At 43.6% G+C, this 18841-nt stretch overlaps 2 protein-coding genes and 1 long non-coding RNA gene across 3 annotated transcripts; 1 reads left to right on the forward strand and 2 right to left on the reverse strand.

The window, feature by feature from the left end:
- The first annotated feature begins 1278 nt into the window (after positions 1 to 1278).
- On the forward strand, positions 1279 to 16786 carry LOC147041562 (uncharacterized). The gene is made up of 4 exons (XR_015069123.1): positions 1279 to 1435; positions 1514 to 1564; positions 15623 to 15703; positions 16695 to 16786. It is a non-coding gene; the product is annotated as an uncharacterized LOC147041562 (long non-coding RNA).
- On the reverse strand, positions 2659 to 3499 carry msc (musculin (activated B-cell factor-1)). The gene is made up of 2 exons (XM_085938586.1): positions 3215 to 3499; positions 2659 to 2814 (listed from the first exon to the last, which is right to left on the reverse strand). The coding sequence occupies exons 1-2, from the start codon at positions 3497 to 3499 to the stop codon at positions 2731 to 2733; spliced, it is 369 nt and encodes a 122-aa protein (XP_085794712.1). The 3' UTR covers positions 2659 to 2730.
- trpa1b (transient receptor potential cation channel, subfamily A, member 1b) lies at positions 4492 to 13245 on the reverse strand. The gene is made up of 27 exons (XM_085939201.1): positions 13153 to 13245; positions 12903 to 13065; positions 12659 to 12834; positions 12421 to 12528; positions 12224 to 12332; positions 11712 to 11857; positions 11296 to 11432; positions 10927 to 10975; positions 10271 to 10370; positions 10110 to 10210; positions 9333 to 9508; positions 8302 to 8466; positions 8105 to 8219; positions 7876 to 8042; positions 7724 to 7814; positions 7603 to 7662; positions 7440 to 7532; positions 7307 to 7377; positions 7086 to 7242; positions 6907 to 6996; positions 6616 to 6785; positions 6422 to 6551; positions 6121 to 6303; positions 5976 to 6044; positions 5457 to 5558; positions 5276 to 5391; positions 4492 to 5001 (listed from the first exon to the last, which is right to left on the reverse strand). The coding sequence occupies exons 1-27, from the start codon at positions 13243 to 13245 to the stop codon at positions 4791 to 4793; spliced, it is 3348 nt and encodes a 1115-aa protein (XP_085795327.1). The 3' UTR covers positions 4492 to 4790.
- Positions 16787 to 18841: the final 2055 nt, after the last annotated feature.

Below are 18841 nucleotides of genomic sequence, written 5' to 3' on the forward strand. Positions count from 1 at the left end.
TGCTGGTTTAATTAGCCTTTCTATGGCGTTTTGCTTTGAATGTTAGCATTAAGCTAGCAGTAATATCTTTTTTTTTTCATGTTGTCAATCTAATCAGTAAAAACAAATGAACGGTCCAAATGGAATTCATCACTTTTATTTGCGAGTCCATTCTTGAGAAATAGCGTATCCTGTCAAACAAAATCCGTGCTTTCCAAAGTTTAAGAGGCTTGAACTTTCCGTGACCGTGATTGAAATCAAAGCGATTTCACGCTGCTTGTGTAAAACGTGACTTCCTGACGGAGCTCGAGGTGGCAATGACAAAGAATGAGGAAGGCGGACGGGGGACCACAGGTGCAACCAAATAGGCTTTTGAATTTTAGAATTTGACTTTTTATTGGGCTTTTAGAAGTTAATATCCATCCATCCGTCTAAATTTACACCAATAAAGCCAGTCCACCTTTTGTTGTCTCATATACAGAAAAAGAACACACAAGACATTCGGGCACTTCAAAAGACATCACATCTTTGCTCTTCGTTCCCAACTCGAAAATATTTCGACCGGCGGTGCCAGAGGCAATCGTCTAATCCACAGGTGTGTTCCACTCCGGTCCAAGTTCCCAACAGGCCCTCTGACAAAAGCCATTGTGGCCCAGAGAACAATGGCGGCGGCTAATCCCTCTCCAGCGTTGACAGCTCGGCCCTTCCAGAAATCTCATTGGTGGACGGATGACAGGGACGGGAAAACCCAAACGGACTATTTGCCCCAGAGCGTGGACCCGATTTCTTTGTCAGGATATCTTTGTGGACGCATGAAGTCAGAGCAAACCACATTGAAGCAGAAATAAGGGTTTATCCTTTCAGATTCAAAATGGCGGTAGCCGAGAAAGCAAACGGCACGTTTAATTTACGTTGTTTTGATTTGATTTTATTATTTAGATGCTTTTCCTTTGAAATGTATTTTTGTTTCATTCTTTTTCTCCTTAATTTCTATCCAATACCGCCAAAAGTATTCTCTCAAGAAGATGTAATCCGTACCCGCATCACTCAAATTTGATTGAAATGCCTCGGGATTTTCTCATTAGCGCCATTGAGTGAGTGCATATTGGGTAACAAACATTCCCAAAAGTCACTTCGGGCTCTTCTTGAAATTTTCCCATAATATCAACAGAATCAATCACGGAGAAACACTCCCCCCTTCTGGACATATACATCATTGCATCATCCCTAGACGTAGCATTGGAAATTTTGTTTACAGTACAAATATGCATTTATTTGGTTTCAGTATATATATTTTTTTTTTCATTAATATAAATAGTAAATATTTTATATTATGTTTGGGTCACCTGAGCCATTTTGGCCAATCATAACTGCATTTTGTAGGTAATTTACGTCCTACGGAACACGAAAGGAGTTCAAAAGAGAAATGGGAGCTAACTTCGTCGACGAGCAACAGGTTAGTTTTAACTGAATAATTTTCCTTCCTTCCTACTTCAATTACAGACAATATTAAATCCTGTTTGTGAAATTACAGAAACCTAAAAATGTGCCAAAACCAGCAAACAAGCTTTGTAAGCGTGGCAGGGTGAGTAAATTGAACACACATGCATTTTAATAACAGTCGTTATCTGGCCTGCACGACAAACATTTTGTAGAAATATCAAAATTTGGACGCACATGATGGGGAAACGACAACTCAGTGGAACCCTGCGAATAACTTGAAAAGAAATAGACAATTGGAAATTGATGAAAATATTTTTAAGATCAAAATTTATTTTAAAAATGGCCATAAGTGGGAGTTGGGTCCACAAAAAAAACAATAACACATAACAAACATTGAAAAAAAGGTAAGCATCATTGTGCTATGCTCCTATGCTAATGAATCTCAAAATATTAAATTTTATTGTCTATTTGATACAGAATCAGGATGTAATTTGTGATTAAATCACACTTCAAAACTTGTAATCGATTGACCGCCCTATTCATATAGTTTAATTTATATTTCTTATATTTGCTTTTACCAGTAATAATAACATTAGTAACATCAACAATCGTCATGATAATATCAATCATATCATTATGACTTTTTTTTCCTTCAAACACTGGGACTCGGAAATGCTTTTTGAGCTTGCACTTGTATTGTTTACCACAAGGTGTCAGTGTTGTAACACGTCCCATTTGAATCCACTTATTAAATCGAAAACCATGAGAATGAGACCACTCCATCCATCCTTATCATCACCTTGTTATACTGATGGATGGCACCACTTAAGTGTACATCTGAGCCTTTTTGTTCACCGGCTCTTCACGTTTGTGCCGGTTTGAGAAGGAAGCTCATTAAAAGTCTCTCGAGAATCGCTTAGCATGGGAATCTGACCAACAGCTGCGAGTTTAACACCCACCCGATGAAAACCTTGTTTGTTGGTGCCATCAAATTTGCATCAAATCTAACAAAATCTCACTCAACCCAGTGTTGGTGACGATAACCATAGAATAGAACGTGGCTTTTGTTGTGACCGTGAAACCCAGGGAGCAAAAAAACGTTTTATTCAAAATAACAAAGTCTCGCGAGACTGACAGTCTATGAGCATAGAAAGGACATTCCGCTGATAGTGTGATGCTAACCATAGAACAGGAAGTGGTGTTTGTCACCTCACTCTAGCAACTTTGCTTTTTTTCCCCCACTTTGGCTTTTACATGTCTTTTGTCTGTGATGTCACCATGAAACGCTCTGGTCGGGCCGTACTGTGTTCAGGCTGCACCACAAAGTCTCGTTGTGCTCTTGGAATGAGAGTGCTCGTCCTCAGAGTGTCCCGTCATCCCAAATGGCCAGATCTGGTGGGACAAATAAATAACTTCTTAATTAATTGTACTACTTTTTCTGTTGTGCACGCCTTGGCCACCTGGGGTCAGTATAAAGCGGGAATATGACTCTTGTACTCAGATCCTCTCTTGGCTTCTCAGTACAGCAATAATTGTAATTGTATGTTGTTTAGTTTGATAGGAAGCTTGAACCGAGTGAGGTGCTTTGTGTTTATAATGCCACAAATTAGTTAGCATTATTTTTGTAATCGGAAATCTGACGATCGGGATTTGAATATTTTTCAGAATTATTCAGTGACACAATAAATGCAATCATAATAATGTGATACCATTAGAAACAAAACCACAAATTTGGAGTTGAAGAATTTGATTTCTAAGCTTGCCGTGAAAAGAAATTTTGAAATGACCATACCAGACTGGAGGACTTGACAAATTCGTCATCCAGCGGACTGTCACGCAGCGGGTGGTCTTGGAGCAGTCGCCTGAGATGCGAGATGTACCTGGAGGCCAGCCGCAGTGTGTCCAGCTTGGATAGCTTGGTATCAGGGGGCACCCAAGGCAGGGTGGTCTTCAGCCTGGAGAAGGCTTTGCTCAGCACCCTCATCCTAGCCCTTTCGCGGGCGTTGGCCGCATCCCTGTGCGACTCTTTCCCACCGCGCTCCACTCCTCTGTCCTCTTCTGCCCAGCCGGCTGACATGGCCTACCGCAACCCTTCGGGATATGCTCTTGCTCTCGTCGTCCAGAGGGGTGGGAAAGTAAAAACAAGCATGTGGCTGGGCGACGGCTGTCATTTAAGAAAGCTGACATCTGGGCAACACTTTCTCCTCCCACCACTCAATAGCAATTCTCAGCCTCCACTTATGGAGACTCTGCCAAGTAAAGCAACCGTACACATCTGTGATAATCGATTAGCAAATCAACGAACAACTATTTTGGCAATTGTTTAGAGAACTTGTTTAACTCACAGTTGTTGGAATTTCAGCTTATCACCTGTAAATATTCTGTAAGTGTATTTCAAACGGTAACATAACTGTTAACTTAATGCTAACAAATAATGTAAAACGCCATAGACATGCTAATAGTTAGCAACAATCGTGGCAGTTTTGGTAGCAACAGATATAGGAACGTTAATAGTGGAGAGACACATGCTGACTCTTCTTTGTCTGTGTTACACTGCCATCTGATGACCAAGGTGAGCACAGCAGAAGGAGCAGTGCAATAAATTGAATTGCAGCATTCAAACCTGATGCTCAAATTTTTCAATTCTTTGGATTCTGTTTATTTTTGCAATTATGTTTTTCTAAATTACATTATTGTAGGGTGCACTCATCATTTTTAGTGATATCACTCCCCCCAAAAAATGTTTTTTTTTGAGTGATGTAAATTTCTTGAAGACCTTATCAAAAGTGTCTCATCTTGCGGGCGGTTTCACAGAGGGATCGTGTTTCCGCACACGGAGCAGCTGTTTGCTGTTCCCATGACATCTGGCACGTTGGCATGACCAGGGCTAACATCACTCTTGCATTCTTTGCTCTACTTGGTGCTGTTTGAGGAATTTGTTTGGAAGACTGGAGAAAGTCGAGGTTGGGTTAGGGTGGACTCCGTGCATCAAATCCAGACCAAATTCTGAAAATCTTGCATTTTTTTATAATCATTACAAACTACAATACACACACAGACGTCAAGCTATTTAATGACACTCCCAGTTGAGTTTTACACACAGACAATTTCATGCTAGGAAAATCTACTTTTCTCAATGCTAACAAACAATGCAAAACACCATTTGACATGCTAACGGTTAGCTTAATTAGTCACGGTTTGAAAATCCATGGATATTGGAACACAAGAACAAGACAATATAACAGTACTTGCAGGAATATATTCTTGATCCTCTATGACGAATAACTAATATATTTGGATATTGTTGGTTAGGCTGTGTGTGTAGCAGAAATGGTGCTGGTCAACTTTAGTGTTCGCAAATGTCCACCTCATTTGGGCTTGGACTCTATGGCCTTAAGAAGCGGAACCCAGCGGGACATGCTGGTTGAGCGTTTGGGCAGGCACGCCCGCTTCCACGCGGAGCCCGTAACGTTGACGGGGCCGTCGTACTCGTCCGCCTCGGAGGTAATCTCCATCTTCTGGATGATGAGCTTGAGGAGGTTGTGCTGCTTCTCCAGCATGCCAGACATCTCCTTCAGCCTGTAAAGACGATTTCTTTAACTTTGTTATTTTAAAATCGTAGCGCCTTGTTTTTTTTTTCGACAGGTGTCATACTACCAAAATGTTATTAATAATGCATTTGCAGCAAAATGCAATGGAGACTACTCGAGTGGTGTCGTGACCACATTTTCCACTAAGAGCCACTAATGCAACAAAAACTGACCACTTTGGCTTTTACCTGCATTCATAGTCGAATGCCACATGGAAAAAGGCTCACGCGATTAGAACACGGAGTAATGTGGATTTCCGTTACCTGCTCTTTTGTTTTTTGACCTCGGTCTCCAGCACGCATCTTTGCGACGCCACCTGAGTCCGCTTCCACTCGTCGTTGGCCGGCACGCTGCCTCCGAACAACTGCATGATGAAGTGCTGTATAAATCGGAGGGATAAATCACAAAAATGCAGCATATTCATATTTATGATCGCGTGTTTACCTTGGAGCACTTGCGGTTGGGGTAGATGATGACGGACTGTTTGTCCGCTCTTTTGATGAACCAGTAGGGCAGCTTGTCTTCCAAGGCAGTGTGGAGATCAATCTGGTTCCCCGTAAAATGCTCGTTTTCAGTTACATGTAAACCAGATTATTTACGTGATCTAACAATACTTCTTCTGCCTGTTTGTGACCCAATTAAATGCTTTCATCATTTTGAGGAAGATATAGTCACAAGATGAGTTGATCAACAGAATATAAAAATGTGACAAATCTTCTATGGACTTTGATGTTAGCATGATGCGTTTTTGGTAGGTTATATCTCGGTGGCGCTTGACAATATGACTTACGCCGTTGGATAGCCTGGTTATTACCCTATTGATTGGTACCTCATTTGTGAGGATCCAGTTTTTGAAGGACGAGTAGCACAACGAGAAACTTAAAATGCGAAAAACCTCCTATGGAATCTTGTTTGGAGCTAGCAGTATTCTGTTGCTAGCATGATGTGTGTTTACAAACCAACCTGCATGGCTATTCTTTTCATGGCAGCATTTCTTTGCACTTCCGCAATGTCTCCAACGGCTAAACCAATCTACAAGACGGAAAGGGACGCGTTATTTTCGAGTTTCTCCTCTTACATTAACGCATCCGGGCGCCGACCAGCTTACTAGTAAGTTGACGAGGACAATTGGCATCATGAGAACAAAGGAAACAAAAAAGAAGTACGTCAAGCCGCTGAACGGAAGCTCGTTCCTGAAATATGCGCCCAGGAAGTTGTTCTGGTAATTCAATTCACCGACCATCATGACAAACGTTTGCATCATGGATAGAGGCAGGTTCTCAAACTCTTTCTGTAGGAGGTCAAAACAACATATGGTGCGATTACCGATTACCCGCCGACACACACGGGCTATTGATGAAAAAGGTAGAAGGACTAGATGAGGCGTCAAGTGTCAGCATTCATTCTACCTGGTCAAGCAGCAGCGCGTAGAAGGCTAAGGCGAACGCCAACAGGAGATAGAAGAACAGCAGCACGGTACGATAGAGCGTTTTGCAGATCTCGCCGAACATCACCACAAAGATGCCGATGTGCTCGAACCTACGGGGAGCGATCGGCCGCGGTCAAGTGCCAGGCGGACGTTTTGACCGTAAGATTCGCCTACCTCTGGAGATACAGGAGGAATCCGAACCAAGAACTGCAGATGGCCAGGGCGCCCGCTTGCCAGTACCACGAACCGGACGTGCTGAGCATGAGCGGGATGACGAACAGAAGCGAGTTGATGGCCGAGAACCAGTCGGCTTGGTTGGAGTAGTCTTTTAGGTAGTCCCAACGCTGAGAGCCAATGAGTTACATGAGGGTTCTCGTGTCATAGTCTAACCATCTTGCAGGATACGGAGTCCGGACACGTTTGGAGTAACCAACTAGGGCAATGCTAAGAGTTTTTCTTTTTTACCTGCTGTATCATCTGAAGGACTTCCTTCAGTATGGAGTAGATATTCATGACGAGTACCATCACCATGCAGAAGGACAGGAACAGACTTTGCTGCTCAACGCAAAGACAAACAAAATGGGATATCTGTAGATGAGATTGCCCAAATTTTAAAATTAGAGTTGACGCTCGGGCAGTTATACCTCCGTGAATGAGACGGGCACCATGGTGATCTGGCGCTCCCCCGTCTCGGTGATGTTCATGCTGGGCCTCAAGGTCACAATGAGGTGCGTCAGTGGCAGCAGACCCATCAGGTACATGAACATGTTGAGAATATGTGCCTTGCTCCCGTACGCCACCCTGCGGAATCCATGTGACGGTTACTCGTCAGAAACAAAACATCGTAGCATGACGGCGCACTCACCACTTCATGGAAAGGTACTTTTTGCTGACGGGGTGGTTGAGCAGACCCAGTTGGTTGTACTTCACCATAGCCTGTGAGGAATAAAGACTTCTGAAGTCCAAGTCCGTGGGACTATTCCGTAATCTTAATTTACGTTGAGCGCGGCTAGCGGTTGCACCCGGTTGGACTTGTCTCCTGTCTTCTGCATTTCCAGTGGCGCTTGCAACCACCTGAAATCGTATTCAATCTGTGGAAGGTAGACATCAGATTCATTGTGTCTTCGGGTCGGGGTTGGATTAACATCGCAGGTGAATTACGTGAAACTCCGGACTGTTGTGATCGTCCTCCGACTCCCTCACGCTGCAATCCAACAGGTGCTAGCGAATAGAAATCGATGTTAAATTTTGTAACGTACATGTGAGTCACTTTAAAACAAACCTTATAAGTCTCTGGAAGGTATTCAATCATGTCCATGATGGGGCAACGCTGAGATCCCCCGATTTTATATTTTATCAACGCTTCCGCGCGTCTGCGGGGACAAACGGAATATACCAAGCCGCCATTTTAAGTCATCCAAACAATATAGCTACCTCTCACTGTCAATGACGGCATTGACCACATCCTGCTTCCCATGCTGGAGCGCTTCGTGTAGGAACGAGGTGTCGTTCTTGTTCAACGCAAACTCCGCCCCCCGGTTCACCATGACCATGACTGCTGCCACGTGGCCCATCCTTGCCGCGATGTGGAGGGCAGTGTTCTGAATGGCAGATCATTGTTTTAATCTAGTCAACCTCAGGGGGGGGGGGGGATCATTCATACCCCATCTTCATCCGTTTTATCCAGCAGTTTTACATTGGCGGATAATATGATGTCCATAGTTTGCGTGTATCCCTCCGAGGCGGCGTGGTGGAGACACGTCCAGCCCTTGTAATCACTACAGACAAACATAACATGATAAGAATCACAGAGTTCTCACGATAAAAAAAAATGTAAATCAGTCCGACGGGTGTGTTGACCTGTGAAATAGGGCCCCTTTGCGCAACAAGAGCCCCACCACCTGCGTGTGCCCCCCCCTGGACGCCAAATGAAGCGGCGTCAGGCCCCGCTCGTCACCTTCATTGAGCAAGCGCGAGTCCGTGATGGTCTCCAGCAACTGGTGACACGTGTTGATACGGCCGTACCTACGGGGGTAATAAAAACGATAGCGACACCTAGGGGGCGCTATAGTCACACAAGTTATGTTAGGGGTCCTTAAATGACCTCAAGATGCTTGCAGGCTTTTTTTGGTCTAGCTGACCCCTGATAGGCTGTCACATAACTAAACCCAGAAAAGTAGAGAATCGTGATTGGTTATTACCTGATGATGTAATTTTCAATGGCAAAATGGGCGCCGCCTGAGGACATCAAGCCTTTATGACATCATTGCCTTTCATTTGCCCCACAGCACTAGTGGAATGAGTACATGACCACTCATTTCACACCTACTTAAAAAAAAAAAATCAAATATGCCTCACTAATTGAATTCTATTCCAGGCGTTCGGGGCAGTACATAATGGAGATGTCACACCCAATTAATCGTTAAAAAAGCTTTTTGCATGGAAAAAAAAAATATTCTAGATGTTGAGGTAACAGCGCAGCACGCTCACTCTTCTTTTGTCCCCATATCACGTTCATCCAATTAGGGAGATGAAACAGTTGGCTTCAGTCTCAAGTCTCCCAAGAGTCATATTTTCGCCGTTATGCTCGTTTTTTTTTTTTTTTTTTATTATTTCAAGCAGAGTAAAAATAAGTAAAACGACTTTTCACCAGTGCACATCGTTAAGAATGAGCTGTGACAATAATGGATGATGATAAATGTTTCCTCTTTTTACTTCTGCAAAGGGCCGATGCAGCAAAGTGGAGATTGCGGAGTCAAATAAACATCTTTAGCCTCAAAAGGAAACCAAGAGCAGAACAAAAACAGTACGCCGCATCCAAGAGGAGACTGCGGCGCATAATGCTGTAGCAAAAAGCTGGGCTTTATTCCAGACCCTCAGGGGCAACTCACTGAGCAGCAAAGTGCAGGGCAGACTTCTTGTCCTTGGACTTGCACGCCAGGCCCAGTTGGCCCGAGAGGCCCAACATGTTGCGCACCGAGTCGTGGATGCCCAGCCGGCAGGCGTAGTGCAGCGGCGTGCAGCCTTCGTTGTCCTCGCAGCTCAGCAAGGCTTTCACACTGCTGCGCTGAAAGAGCAGAAGATGAAACATTATCGGAATACGATTCTACAAGGCAGCTGGGGATGCATCTTGTACGCTAAAGCGCTCATGCTGCTAATTGCTAGTTTATGTAACATGAATCCTATCTTAAATTAAAGGCAGATTACATAAACCATAGTGGACGGGAAGAACACTAATTAGGAATTGAGCCACACCCCCAAAATGGAAAGTTCTATCAAACTGCAGGATTATTTTTTTTTGTAATAACGCACCGATGTCAAACACGAGGCCCGGGGGCCAGATACGGCCCGCCACATCATTTTATGTGGCCCGCAAAGACAAATTGTGCATTGAATTTGTGTGTCATTACTAGAATTGCAAATTGGCTTTACTTTTAATATCTTTTTTTTTTTTTTTAATATTTGACCAGTTTTTACTCGTCTCATTTGAAAACGAGTTATTTGTCAGTTTGTTTTGTAGCTTTTACTGTATATAATATGAGGTACTCATACATTTATTTGGGTTGACAGTCATAAGAAGCTATGACTACAATGCGGCCCGCGAAAAAAAATTGTATGGCACCCCTGTAATTGCGGAGCGAGGCGGCTTCACAGGGACCAACATGTACCTGCAACACATTTTCCGGTACATTCTTCAGCCCCTTGGGTTGCAAGATTGTCAGATGAAGAAAGTTGCAACCAAATCTGTCTGTTAGGTTGACATTGGCCCCTGAAAAATGAAGGAAAAAATGGTCAGAAAGAAACTACGGTTAGCAAAATACTGTTGCACCTTTGGACAGGAGCAGCGCCACGGTTCTCCACGCGCCGTTACTGGTCGCTAGTAGCAACGGCGAGTTGCCTTTGCAGTCAACGGCGTTGACATCCGCACCCTGTGGAACACCAAAGCGTTCCTCATTAGCTTCTTTTCCCAAAGTCATTTTTATCTGTGCACCTTTAAGGGGGTGTGCTGGTGTACAGGATAAAACAATATATAAATAAAATATATAAAAAATATATATAGTTGTATAAAATGTATGAATGTATTTATTTCTTTGTTTGTTTATTTATTTAAAATAACGCAGGGGTTATTTTGACATTTGAGGTGGTGCGTGGCTTAAAATATTTTGCAAGTTGCAAATCAGACACACAATTGCTCTGTTCATAAAATACAAAAGCAATCTTGGCCATAAAAAATTCCCCGATGCTTAGTTTTTAATTAAGATAAACTCTGCGCACGTGTTTGTTTCCCACCGTGGCTTCAATAACTCGACGAGAGGTCAACTTGAACCTTTTTTTTTTTTCCGCTAACAGCAGATGGTGACAAGTAATTGCGAGCAGCTTTTACAAGCTAATAAGTGCTCATGAATGTTTGTTTGGTACACCTTATGGCGAGGAATCCACATTAATAGGAACAGTGATGCTTATAAAATGCATGGAGATGTTTACCAAGGATATGAGGTAGTCGGCTAGGTCGACGTGGTCGAATATGGTCGCCCTGAGAAGAAGACAAACAGGTTTTGTTAGCCAGGCTCGACATGTTACACAGTACGTGACTTTAAGTGGCGGTTTGTGTGCGGAGTGTCGTTTTACAAGCAGGTGCAAGGCTTCATAAATCAGTCTTGCTATTATTGGTGGCTACATGATTTCATCTATTTGTCCGTCCACCCACACCGACTTTGGTCTGTCCATACGAGCGTCTGTTGTTTGTCTGTGTCTTTCAATGGCGTTTTTTTTGTGGAGCTGTGACACGTGGGAAATGGCGGCGCTCGTAGTCAAGCTAGCGCCGTGACCCGTGCGAGTGTGAAGAGAGCCCACTTGTGCAGCGGCGTCTGACAAGCTCCATCGGTCAGGTTAATGATGTCCTCCACTCGGCCGTGAGCGGACAGCATCATTTTGACCACCTCGGTGGCGCCTTGGGTGCACGCCAGGTGCAGCGGCGTTGACTTGTCATGCTGCACGCCAAACAAACAAACAAACAAACGGGCGCCAATTAAACCGACGCATGTAATGAGCATGAGTTTTTTGTCTCCAAACGCTGGCGGATTGAGTTTGACAGAGCAGCACACACAATCACACAAAAACACGATTAGTGCACTTAGCAAAGCTGAACCCCGAGAAGTGTAACACAAGCTTTTAATGAGATAAGCATGGCAGAGGCAAAGTGGATTTTTTTTTTTTTTTTTTAACAATTTACATGACACTAGGAAGGCTCTGTCGAACTAGTGCAGTACCTGCTTCTGATCAACGTTGGCTCCCATGTCGATACAGAATCGAATGGTCTCCACGTTGCCGCCCCGCACGGCCAGATGCAGAGGAGAGCTATTGGATTTGTCCACGTAGTTAATATGGTTTGCACCCAAGTAGCCCAGCTCTTCCCCTGTTGGCCGATAATTCAATCGCATGTAATACAATTAGGCTGCATTGACAAAGGAAAAACATTTGACTTCAATCGGATGCTTTTTATGCCCCACCAAAATGTGTTTACATTTTTTTTGTCACATTTTTTTGGTCCACTCTTGTAAGTTTATGCTGTCCAGCAAAATTTTGTGCTCACCCAAATTTTGCATCCTTTCTAAAACGTAGTTTTTTTTCTTTCAAGAGGAACATTTACTTCACAAAATCTTATTATTATAAAAAAATATTTACTCTAAACTATAACAATATATACACAGCTTCAATTTTACAAACAGTAACTGCAGTTTTTTTTTCTTTTTTTTTCCCCAAATTTTAAGTTATAGCTCACCAGCCTTCAGAATGTGTTCCAAGACTTTTTTTGCACCAGCGAAAGCTGCCGCGTGCACCGCAAAGTGTCCCAGTTTGTTCTGCTGGCACAGGCGCGCTCCGTGCTTTAGCTTTCCAAACACATGGAAAGAAATCAGTGACCCCGCCTTCAATATATTTGTTCTCCTCCACCCCTGCCTTGAATTTTGTGCTGCTTACCAACAATTTGAGAGCTTGGCAGTTATTGAGCGAGCAGGCCATCATGACGGGAGTGTTGCCAAGGTCCCCCGGCTGGTTGTAGTCCACCGTGCCGTAGGAGAGCAACAGCTGCCGAGGACAAACTTCATTTCAGTGCGATTGCCGCGTGATTGACGGACAACCCGTCCAAGGTGCCGCTCGCCACGATGTCGTCCCGGATTGACTCGCACCGCCAAATTTTTCATCAAGCGGGACTCACCTCCACCAGCCTGTTGTGTCCCAGACTGATGGCCAAGTGCAAGGGCGACAGCAACGCCGCGTTGAGGACATTGGGGTCGGCTCGTAAGTCCATCAGAACCCGACAGCTCTCCGCCTGGTTCTTATCCACGGCCCAGTGGAGGGGCACGTCGCCGCACTCATCGCAGCTATTCAAAGCTTGGAGGCAGGACGAGGACATCGATGAATGAATATCTCGGGGATCGTGTGATCGACGGCCGCCTTACCTTTCGGGCCCAGGACGCTGCCGATGAACTGGATGAGGGCGACTTGGCCTCCCGCGGCAGCGTGATGAACTGGGCCGGCGCCGTTTTCATCTTTCTCACTTAGAACCTCTGGATTTTTTCTCACCAGGCTCTCCAGAAGGGCCCGGTCACCCTTCTCGGCCAACTTGAATACAAACAAAAGATTTGCCACCACCTCATGTACATGTGACCACAATGTTAAGCACAACAACAACAACAAAAAATGCCTCACCTCGAATATATTTACATGCGCCAGGGCTGGATCCTCATCCATCACGTATGTATAACAACTCGTCTGCCTGGCCACCTCCCTGCCAAAGTTCATCACTCACCTTTGCGCATCAACACACACACAGAAAAAAACAAATCAGGATGTAAATAGCAGCCGTATCTCCATTTGGCCCGGCGGGAGGGCAGATAAGGTCTTAAGCCGAGCCTTGGGGGGGGGGGGGGAATTGGCCCATGTGACATCGTCCTTACCCCCCCGGAAGGACGCTCAGATCCGGTTCTCGTCGCCGAGGTCAATGTAGAGAAAAGCAATTATGTTCCTCGCAGTCGGAGGGGGATACGTCCTTGGTTGATCCCGGGTGTGAGGCGAGATTGCAAAGGGCCCTTGACACAAAAAAATCCTGAATTGATGTATTTTTTATTTATTTTGAATATCTATTTTTTATTTTAATCTCTGGTGTGCGTTCCCACACTTTCTTTGGCGGTGGTGTGTGTAACAAGATACAATAAAACATCTGCTAAAATGTTTCCTGTCTGTTCCTTCATTAATATTTGAACAACTTTTAATCATTTTATCATCTTCCACCAGTGACCTCAGTGCCCAAAGAGAAAAATGAAGATTCATTTCGGCCAAATGAAATTGGACGATGGCTCGCCGGCTGCATGATCCAACTTCATTTTAAAAGTGGGCTCACTATTTAGCTGTCTTGTCATCTACTGATCTATAGCAACTTAACGGAATTGGAAAAAAAACCCACAAACTATTTACAGTGAGACTTTCACAGTTTATCAAATTAGTTCATAGTCAATTAATAAACCAAATAAAATGGGGGGGGGGGTCACTATTTGGCAAACTTACCTATTAAGGTTGAAAATTGGTTTCCTGATTTGTAGAACATTTTGAATTTAGGCTCACTATTTAGCAAACGCTCCTCTCATCATCCTCAATTCAAAACTATTAACCAATTTCTACAATAAATCAAACTTTTCTGTGATTCTATAAAAGGACATTGAATCTTACTTGATTTATTCTTTGAAGTCAAGGATTTTTCTTGATGTTTACCTCATAAATGCAGCCTCCTCATCTTCTTTCTTCTTCTTGTTTCTTCGGATGCTGACAAGATGCCGTCCCCTGCGACCCGTTCATTATGTTGCTCCGAGCCAAAGCGCGGCCATGCCCACTCAGTTAATGAGAGGAAATGGTGCCGGCAAGCGCTACGTTGCGGCGGCAAAATGTGATATGCGCAAATGCTGGTAACAGGGAAGGCCTGGTGAGGGGAGGGGGGGAGTGGATTTTATTTTACAGACTCACCATTATTGACTGTTTACCAAGCTGAGCTTTATTGTTCTATTTAAAAAGCTTGTGACATTTCTACAAAGCTGACCACCCGGTTGCACACAGCAGTGTATACTATCCATCAAAACTTGCGGAAGGAAGCAATTTGCTTCCCTTCACTTAATGTAACCTTTAAGAGCCCCCCCCACACACACACACACAATTCCTACAAATACATTGGTGCCTTAAAATACTATATATATATATATATATATATCTCAATTCCTCAGCTCATCAGTACAGCGTTGATATTAGTCGTTCTCGGCAGAGGATAAAGAATATAACTCTGAGTCCCATTATATTGTCTGGCTACATGTGTTGAATGTTTTTTTTTTTTTTTTTTTTAAATCTGTTGACGTAAACCAATCAAGATGCTAGTTAGCATTAAGCTAGCTAGACAATTACGCTATGCTGTTTGCGATCAAGTCAAACTACAAGTAAATAAAATCCATGAGAAAAGCTTGACAAAGAGCAAGCACACATGAAGATCATGCCAAATAGTCAGCCTACATGTAAAAATTACATGTACACAAGTATGGAAGTGATAGAAGTGAAAAAGCTAGCCATGGAGATTTACCTTTTACTACATTATACATACATTATACGACTAAATATATTCAAATTCTTCATACATAATATTATTATGACTGTTTGGTTTTTGTATAACATAATACTGCAGGCTGATATTTTTCTTATGAAATAAACACATCACAATGACTTTGAAGTTTTTTTTATGTGGGACCAGATGGTAGACAGGTGCACACCAATGAGACAATATTCAAATCTACGTAGACTTTACCTAACCAAATGGCACGAATCGTCAGAACAAATGTAGCTATCACACACACACACACACACACACACACACACACACACACACACACACACACACACACACACACACACACACACAGTTTACTTTGCGATTGGCCGAATGTGAGACCTAGAGAACAATATCCCGGCAAATATTTATTTTATAGCCTATTAAACATACAACGGATACAAAGGCTCACCGGTTTGGCTTGTGAACAATACAGAAATGTTTTAGGAACACATTGCGAATTAAATTGTAAAGAGTCAAGTTTGAATAGTGAAAATATTCAACATTTATGGAAATTTCTTGTCTCTGTTCCCCTAGAATTCAAAATGGTGAAGCCCACTGCTTTATGGCGTTCTCCTGGAAAGAACCAAGAAGTGACAAGCTGACTGACAAACAAACGTAAGACAATTGAATTCACTTTCTTTTTTTTCTTTTTTTTTTTTTTTACATCATCCAATCCACCCAGGAATGAAAGTGGTACAGTCCAACTCAAAAGTAGTAAAATAGTTAATTAACGCAGAAAGAGACAAATACTTTTCTAACAACTTTTGTTAGACGATTTAAAGTTTACAAACTTAATTTTTTTTCATGAGTTTACATAAAAGAGGTTGAGTGCAGCAATATGCAAGGTGCACATGCCTGTCAATCACAGCCCAAGTGATGCGTGTGTGTGTGTGTGCGGGGACGTCAGCACGCGTGCGTTGGCGTTCCATCACTTATGAATGAGATTTGCTCTTAGGCGCTTTCCTCAGGGGACGAGACCTACGTTTTTATTTTCTATGCTAGGTAAAACATTAAATGCCACTCGACAAAAAACGCTCGTGTCATCGTAAACCCTCTTCTACAATATACAGGGATTAGTTAGCTGATTAGCATAACGATATAAATAAAATCTGATTACCTGCAGTAATTAAAGACACGACAGTGACATCATCGAATCGTGATGACACTTTTTAACAGCCCACCGCATTCCAATCCCACAAAGACCGACGAGTCCCTCTGACCTTTTTACCCGGCCCTCATTTGGCTAGCGAGGAGCTGCAAGCGTGCAAACGGGTAATAAAGTGTCTCCGCTCCAACGCCGCCATTATTTTGAAGGTCGAGGGGTGGCTCAGCGACAGCCGCTCTCACTGAGATAATCGCTCCTTCCGACAGATTTCTCACCTCACACCTGAGCGATTTCTCCCATTTTATCACAAACGTTGCCTTGGAGGAGGTATCGGCATTGTAAGCCATTGCTTGCTGCTGCATTGAGGCTTTGCAGGCAAATGAGGATGACGCCACCTTGTGGACGTCCGAGCAGCCAGCAGGCCTCACCACTTCGATTGGCGCTCACCTAGCAAATATGTTATTAAATAACATCACTGTCTTTCCCCCCCTCGTAACATAGCAAAAACGAATTAGAAAGGATGGCGGTAAATCTCGGCAAAGAGACGGCGCGGAGAAACGCGGAGATGAAGAGGCGCTCACCTGAAATGGCACGGCTTGGATTTATAGCTGCTGCTTCTTCTTGAAACAGACTCGTAAATGTTTTTGATGCTCCAGCAAATAAATGACCCGCGTCCGTCCGTGCGTGTGTGCGTGTCAGCGCTCAGCAAACGATAAATCATGTGACTAAAAAATAAAATAAAATAAAAAAGTGCAATGATTCCCAATGCTAAAGATTTATTGTTGGGTTAGTTTTGTGTACAGTACAATATTTCTCCACGTATCAGGTTTTGGATAAAAGTAGGCCAACACGGTGAACTAGCGGTGATCAAATCTGCTTCGCAGTCAAACGGTCCAGGGTTAGAATCTGTTGGTTGACTTTTTGTTGATTTATGATTTTAATTTCGCACTTTACGTGAATAGCAGTGTGTTAGAAAGCAATAGAAACTCTAATACTCCCGTGCAAAATTTTCTGCACTCTTGAACGTCCTCCCCCTCGCTTCCCACATGCACGAGGTCAAGAGACTCCCCTGTAAAGCTGCCCTTCCTGCAACTCGCTCATTACAACACGCGGGACGCCCGACCACGCGCATGCACACGCCAGGAGGAAGAGAGAAAAAAAAAACAGAAGTCGGAAAATCAATGCAGATTGGTCGCTCCTGAGATGTATTCACGTGTGTAGTTGCATGTAAATATGCGCTCCTTTCGGCGGAGTCGTTTCCTCGAGAAGAGATCTGTGGAGCGGAAAACGGCGGCAACAACAAAAAAAAGCAATTTGTTCTTCGGCGTTGGGAGGAATTGCTCATCTGCATCAAGCAATGTTGATCTTTTGGTTTCCGGCTCTTATTTCTTTAACGTTAGATTTAGAAGAAAAAAAAAATATATATATATATAAAAGAAAGGATGTCAATTGCATAGAAATAAACAAATAAATCCAGATCAATTCTATTGATTGGTGTTCCAACCATAAAACAAAATATAAAATAGTGCATCCAAGCGAGCGTAGCTACAGTATGTCGGCCGCGTTGTCAGCGCTTGGCGATGAATGATTCATCGAAGTCCTACTCACCGTAATTAAACTGTATTGACTTAATTACCTTGAGGCCCAACGGGGTCATCAAAGCGATCAGGTTTGAGCGCGGCGCGAGCTAACCTTTTTCTTTTCGGGTGTCTGTTACGCTACGTGGCCTTCGGGGGATAACGTTACCGCCTGTCTGTCATAGCTTACGGGATTTGTTTTTCGGGTCCTCTTGGAGTTGTTGTTTATTCTAAAATCACTTTACGGGGTTTTTAATGAAAGGAGAAATCAACAATAAACCAGTTGGGACAAACATGTCACTTTGTTATAAAGCTAATATCAACTCTGAGAACAAGGGCGGCGATTAATGAAGGTCCTGAAAAAGCGCCAAGAACTCTCCGCGGGTGACGCAAGGCCAAAGTCAACCCCGCCCCGCCTGCCCAAGCCAAGGTGTTTCTGGCAGCCCTCCTTGGCGCTTCCATACGACGCAAGTTCAAAAGGGAAATGATGTTGAGACGTATCAAAATGACTTATGGGTGTCAACAGATGGCGGTCCTTGGATCATCACAGCCACGTTAACCTTCCAGCAGGCTTACATCATGCGGGCCGCTCGGGTCACGGCTACAAAAATATCTTTCCTGCCATCACTTGCTCGGGAGACAAATAGAATCGAAGCTACGGGCCGTCTCCTGGTTATTGTTCAGAAGATGATCATCAAAACTTTTCGAGGTGTAAGAAGGTTCAGATAGAAGACCAAAAACCTCCCGGGGCTTGTCTTGTCTGCAAATTTACAGACGTCGTTAAAAAGCTCATCTCCCGCCGGCCGGCTCGAATAAAGTCTGCTAGCGCAAAGACCATATATTGCATGCAACGCCACAAAAATCCCTTTCCAGGAAGAGAAGCTCACATCCAGAATGTCAGCCTGGCGGAACCCGGAGCAACTGGCCTACACCCAAACAAATTCACGGCGAGGCTGTGTGCGTACTATGGGATCTATTTTTAAGGAAGGGAGCATTCAGCAAAAGATGACTTCATAGGATGAGCATTTTGAATGAGACAACTGCCCACGGGTGGAGGAAGATGAAGAGCAA

Source organism: Syngnathus leptorhynchus, chromosome 19, assembly GCF_054491065.1.
Source record: "Syngnathus leptorhynchus isolate UIUO chromosome 19, UIUO_Slep, whole genome shotgun sequence".
NCBI lineage: Eukaryota > Metazoa > Chordata > Actinopteri > Syngnathiformes > Syngnathidae > Syngnathus > Syngnathus leptorhynchus.